Source organism: Hibiscus syriacus, unplaced genomic scaffold (genome assembly GCF_006381635.1).
Source record: "Hibiscus syriacus cultivar Baekdansim isolate YM2019G1 unplaced genomic scaffold, ASM638163v2 tig00110860_pilon, whole genome shotgun sequence".
Classification (NCBI taxonomy): domain Eukaryota; kingdom Viridiplantae; phylum Streptophyta; class Magnoliopsida; order Malvales; family Malvaceae; genus Hibiscus; species Hibiscus syriacus.
Genome location: NW_024062891.1, coordinates 13065 through 19853, shown reverse-complemented (window position 1 = coordinate 19853; position 6789 = coordinate 13065). Strand labels below are relative to the sequence as shown.

Genomic DNA, 6789 nt, shown 5'->3' with positions numbered 1-6789 from the left:
TAACACAACAAAAAATCAGTGCCAAAAATTTAAATATGAATGCATTACGTGTGTCGTGTTTTCGTATTGTGTCCAAAACTTCCAACGTGTTCTTGTAAGTTGACTCTTCGCAAAAAATTCAATTTCCTCTCATGGATCCTCCCTTGTGTGTCTTGCACCTTCACAAGAGTCATTCGGATGGCATTTTAAGATTATTTGCTCGAGAATTGTTCATATCACTTTCTGAAAGAAACTTTGATGTAATTGTTCTGCCTTCTTTGAGTACTTTTCTCTTATGGGGAGCAAGAATGACCCTGGAGTTCAGGGTCAGGAATATGTGGAAGCCAATATCCTGATATTTACATGATCCATGTGCGTATACTACATTATGCATGCTTGGATGCACTTTATGCCTCCATTCATATGCCTTCGAGGGAGTGATATCCATAGGAATTTAGCACCTTTTTTTAATAGAACATATGAATTTAGCACCTTAATTGCCTCGGTTGTTGAAAGCTCAGGATCAACAGCTGTGAATGTGATATAGGATGAATATACTTGCTAATTACACAACATTAGAGATGTTGAAATTTCATGTGATTTTTAGAATTAATTTAGCTCGGTAAGTGTAACCATTTTGTTGTAGTTTTTTTTCCTTGAATTGTTAAAATGATGTTGTAGTTTATAAATTGGCCATCAACAATTTAATGTATTTATAGTTAAGTAGCGAATTGATAATTTTTTGAGTAAAGCGAGTAGATAATTCATATCTTCAAAACAAGGACATTTTCAAAACAATGTAAGGTGATTGACATTTTCACAACCATTGTAAATTAATTTTGAATATTTCAATTTCGTCCATAAAATTATGGTCTTATTTTGAATTAGTCCTCAAACTTTCAAATGTTCCAATTTCATCATTAGATTATGGCTCTTGTTCTAAATTGATCCTCACTTTGTTTATAGTTATTTCTACGTTCCAAAACAAAATTATTGTTTTATTTAGAGTTATTTTCACCGCACATCCCAAACTATGGCTATCATTTTAAATTAGTTCACAAACTTTTAAACATTCTAATTTCATATCCAAACTATAACTCTCATTCTAAATTGGTCATCGAACTTTTTAATATTCTAATTTCATCTCAAAACTATGAAATTCAATATAAATTGATCCCAAGTTTTTAACATTCCAATTTTAACCCCAAACTATGACCCATATTCTAGTTTCATCATCCATTTGTTTATAATTATTTCTATGATTTAAAGTTAAATCATTATTTTATTTAAACCTACCATTAATTATCATTTATGATGTTTCTTATTATTACTCAATACATATCATTATTTATGTGACAATTAACAATTTTATTAATAGGGGATTTGAATAACATATATTGATAGTTTAGAAATAAAATTGAAATGTTCAAAAGTTTAGGCATCGATTTAGAATGAGATTTATAATTTGAGGATGAAACCATAATGTTCAAAAGTTTTTGGGCTAATTTAGAATGAGATTCATATTTTTAGGGATGTTATTGAAATATCTAAAAGTTTAAAGATTAATTTAAAATGAAAGTCAGTTTAGGAACGATATTGAAATGTTTAAAAGTTCAATATTAATTTTAAATTAAATTCATAAATTAGGGGCGTGTGATGCAATTAACTAAAAAACACCTTCGTTTACGCCCCTCTAGTTCGCCCCCCCCCCCCTCTTTCCGTTTCTCTTTATTTGAAGAAAGAAAAAGAAAAGAAAAACCAAATGCTTAGCCAAGCTAAACTAACACTCCAAATTCTCCTCTTTCCGGTCATCTCACTGTCAAAGAAAAAATCTACGTTCTCTCTCTCTCGTTGAAAAAGTTAAATCTTTTTCTGTTTTTCTTTTGTTGGGTTCATTTCTCTTTAGCCATTTCCTTTTTGCATGTAGTGCCCTTCGGTAGCCTTAACTCGCCACTTCCACTCACCTCAATTCCATGGCGAATAACCCCAACGAGTCCCCCGCCGATGATTTCTTCGACCAAATCCTCGGACTTCCTAACTTCGCGCATACTGACACTGGCTTAGTGGGACCCGACGGTAGATTGTCTGGAAACGCCTCGACGGCTGGAGCGCCAATGCTTCTGCAGCTCAGCTCTGGTGGTACCACCGGGCACATCGGCGCAACCGGCTGCGGGGGAGGCGGTGCGTTTCATGGACAGGTTTTTCCTTTGGGGTTGAGCTTGGAGCAAGGAAAAGGTGGATTTTTGAAGCCCGAGGAAGCTTCCGATAGTGGTAAGCGCTTCCGCGACGAGGTGGTTGATGGCAGAGCTTCATCAGTAAAAAATGTAAGGAAAAAACAATTATTTTGTAAGTATATGATTTGTATTTCATTTAATAGTTTGCCCTTGTGTCGTTCTGTTTGTTTGGTTCCCAAAAATGACCTCTACCAATTTGGGTGAACTTTTTTTTTTTTTGCTTTTACATTTTCAACTGTGGGTGACCGAATTTGTCTGATTTTACACGCAAAAATAACGCGTGTTTGTGTCTAATAGCAGAGGAAGCAAAGAAAACACAACATATTTGGAGCAGAGGTGGGTTGAAAACTGTGTGAGATTCCAAGTTGTGGTATTTGACAAAGGAAAGAACACATGAAAGTCCAAGGATTTTTAAGTGACATAATCTAATTTGCAGTGTATAATTTACAGTGTATAGATTAGCAGCAAACTTGCATCAACAAAATAAGCTTACTCCAAATGAAAGATCTACTTTTCTAGAGGACATATGGTTGAAGCTTGAAACTTATAAGCTAGGGTCAGAAAATCTATAATATCTCCTTTATAGTACACTAAAGGCCGTTTAAATGACTGGTAGATGGTCGTTGGTTCCTTAATTTGCACTAAACTTATGCTAACTCAATCGAGTTTTAGAAATTTTGGACTTGGTTTAATTGTCAACATATGATAATAGTTCAGTTATTTGTGGAAGGTGTCAAATTTCATAGCAGTTTCTTGTTATGTTGGAAAATGTGGATAGCTTAAAATTATTACAGAAGAAAAGATGGATCCGATATCCCCTTTATTTAATATTAGATTTGAAGAATCAGTCATGGTCAAGACGTTCTATCATCAGTAGAAAATGGTCAATATATATGTTTTTTCACTGTTATACATATGCTTAAATTCCACAATTTTTTACATAGCAATCAGATGGTCTCCTTGAACGATTATGCGCTAACCGATGTTCCTTTGTTTTCCCCTTTTTCCTTTCCTTGACGAGAGGAGAGATGGTGGAGGTGGAAAAGAGAAAAAAGATGGTGTTGATGTTAGTTTTACGTTATTCTGTAAATTCTATAATTGATTATTTGATTTATATAACTTTCCAGGTTTTCCATGGCCAACACACACTAGGTACTGTTGCTGCTGCGCCACATCCACCAGCAATGTGCCCAAGGGTGCGGGCTAGACGAGGACAGGCCACAGATCCGCACAGCATTGCTGAACGGGTAAGCTTTATATTTTATATACGATCATAGAAAACATGGGAAATGGCAAAAGATAATGAAGGGCAGTAATACAGGTGTATGTTTCTGTCCTAGAAACAAAATACATGACTAAGTTAGTTCTTCAGCCAAGAAAATTTTAAAACTCTAGAAATCAGTATACTGAATAGACACCTTTTAACTAGTTACTAGTTTGGTCACATGAAATGTTTGAATGAAATTGTCATTTTAAATACTATTTCTATTGTTCGGTTAATACACAACATAGAAGGTAAACTCATTGAGAAGAATTATCTCTCTCAAAAGTATTTTTCTTAGATTATGTTTATATCAGCAATGCAAAGTAGCAGATTAATGATAACATATAGCAACGACAACTAAACATATGAACTAAAGTCATAGAGAAATACTGAAGATATATAAAACCCCATATACAAAATCATATTTTATGAGGATAGAATCTTGCAGTTTATTGCCACTTATGTTGTGAAATTGCAAAAGTGATCCTGGTCTACCAATGGTTGCAACTACAACTAAACATTTGAACTATTCATTTTTCTCCATTGGTGCAGTTACGCAGGGAAAGAATTGCCGAAAGAACCCGAGCACTGCAGGAACTTGTTCCTAGTGTACACGAGGTCAATTCCTTTTCATCGTTCATAAATTTACTTGTTTCCTATATTGGAACTTTTATCCCCAAATGATACAGTTATTAGGTTGGCTAGAAAAAGCTTATTAATATTAACTGGTTTCTTTCTAAATTAATATTAGTAAGGAGCATGCTCTTATCGGAAGCAGTTATCTGCTTCATCTTCTATAACCTTGTAATAGTTTTATGTCTAAACTGGTGATGTTAAAGCTTTAGAACTGTTTTTAGCTTATTATTTTTTCGAGGGTTTGTGCACTCATTTAAAGTTAACTTCATTGTTTGTCAATAGAAGTGTCTACAGATGATGAATGAATCGATGTCCTAATTCTAGAGCTAGTATAACTTTACAGTTGACTAGTGCTTTATAACTTAAGCTTAGTTGATTATTGTTATAGGGATCACTTTGTGATATGGATGCCTTTATTGTATATTTGTGTGTCTTGGGAGGTAACCATGAGAAAGTTTAACTATGTATATGCGTCTTACTTCATCAGTAGTGACATATGTTTCTTTGTGTAGACTGATAGAGCTGCCATGCTTGATGAAATTGTAGATATAAAGTTCCTGAGGCTCCAAGTTAAGGTATCATTAACTCTGTTTACCTGTTTGATTCTGTACTTTTTATTCAGATTTTGCTTTACTGCATATCATAATGCCACTTACGATTATGGGATCAGTCTACGTTTCATGTTACATGAATCTGCATTCTACTTTTAGATGTTTTCCTTGATCAATATATTTGATTCGTATATTCCCTTTTTTGACGAATTACAGCTAAAACATCATAAATTTGTCCTCTCTAGCTTTTACCATTTCTTCAAGGAATGTGAGTCCTGATTAGAAGTCCAAATGAACATTTTTTATGGCTTTGCAATATTTTTTACCGAAAGAAGTTGAGGTTCATGCTATTATATATCAGAAATTTTACAAGTTCAAAGGGTGATGATGACAAAAAATAATTTCTGGTATTCTCCCACTTAATGTGTAGGGTCTATTATGTTTTCTTAAGAACTTGTAAAATCATTTTAAGAAGTAAAGACAAACGACCTTATGTGGTTATTTATTTAACAGGTCTTGAGCATGAGTAGGTTGGGCGCAGCTGGTGCAGTGGCACCGCTCGTAACGGACATCCCACTATCACTAGTTGAGGTAATAAATAAGTACTCACTCGTGCAAATGTAATGTAGGACATTTTTATACGGATTAGGTATTCATTCAAATCAATTGAGCATTCCTTTTTGCATCACCAGGATGAAAGTGGTGAGGGTGGAAGAAGCCAACCGGTGTGGGAGAAATGGTCAAACGATGGCACAGAGCGACAAGTAGCTAAGCTGATGGAAGAAAATGTCGGAGCCGCCATGCAATTCCTTCAATCAAAGGCCCTTTGCATCATGCCAACCTCGCTGGCCACCGCAATTTACCACACACAGCCTCTGGATACCTCCTCCGTTGTTAAGCTTGAAACAAACCCTCCGTAGACTCCCCATCCGATAAACAAAGCAAGACCAGATAAAAGGTACGCATCCGGTAGTTGATCCTATTCGTGTCCCCCCCACATGGAAAATAAGTCGTTTTCTGTCGTCAAAGTGCTATCAAAGTCAGATGCCATAGCTTATTTGACCCTTCTTTTCAGCTCATTTTTTGGGGGGACTTTGTTTTGTTTTTCATATCAAATGCATATAAAAAATTTCAAGCAGGCCATCGGCAAAGTTCACAAGGGGAGGGAATTTTCAAAGGTCATCTTATATGCTCTTGTTTTTCTTCTTCTTTGTAGTTGGATCAATGATGGAAGCACCTTTTGTTTTGTGGTGGGCGGTGGGCTCTGATTTTTGTTAGTGGGTTGTGGGACCTGCAAAAGGATTGTGTATATTGTTAGTGTTACTGTGAAAGGGAATGCAATGCAGCCAAGCTAAAGTAGAACGGATAACGGTTGGCTAATTATTAAATGGTTGTTCCTTGCTATATGTCCAACTCACTTCTTTTGGTTTTGATATTCTAAATTTCCACACATTCTAAAGAAAAAATACTTATTTTTATTTTTATTTCTTGGAGAAGATATTAAAAAAAAAAAGTTAATTAAAATGTGATTTGGGCATCATAACTCTAATAAATAATTTCTGTATATTAATTTTAATTATTTAGATATGTACAATATTCACTATATACTCGGAAATAAATTAATTTTAATTCAAATTTTCTTGCACTGCAGAGCCATCCACCTGATGCCTTTGCGTAAAGGAAGCCAAGCGTGGGTTGTGTTTTAATAAAGTAATTTGACTTCCTTTCCTTTGTAAAAGAATTCTATTGATTGATTGTGGGATTTTATTATTTTGGCTACGTGCGACTTCATGCGTCTTAATACAAGAAGATGATTATTATACAAGCTTTTACAATGATTTATTATAATATAATAAATTATAATAAATCAAAGTTGATGGTTAAACCAAGAAAGAAAGATGAATAAAAATTAAAATAAAAGATAGTGATTTTTATTTAAAACAAACGAGTTAATTTTGCATTCTCAGTGTTACGTGTGGCACCCTCGAGTTAAGCAAGCAATGTTCGAGGACCAATTACAACTCTTATGTATGAAATAGATAAATAAACTACGCTTTAGTTGGGCCTAAAAGGAAAACAAGTTCAGTTGATATGTGAGCTTGGCCTGCTTCATATACCGCTCTAA

General features: G+C 34.5%; 1 protein-coding gene across 1 annotated transcript; it reads left to right on the top strand.

The window, feature by feature from the left end:
• Window positions 1–1814: 1814 nt before the first annotated feature.
• LOC120143634 (transcription factor UNE12-like) lies at window positions 1815–6004 on the top strand. The gene is made up of 7 exons (XM_039157908.1): window positions 1815–2303; window positions 3341–3460; window positions 4030–4095; window positions 4626–4688; window positions 5178–5255; window positions 5357–5622; window positions 5881–6004. Exons 1-6 carry the CDS (start codon window positions 1953–1955, stop codon window positions 5582–5584), a joined length of 906 nt encoding a protein of 301 aa, XP_039013839.1. The 5' UTR covers window positions 1815–1952; the 3' UTR covers window positions 5585–5622; window positions 5881–6004.
• The last annotated feature ends 785 nt before the right edge of the window (window positions 6005–6789 follow it).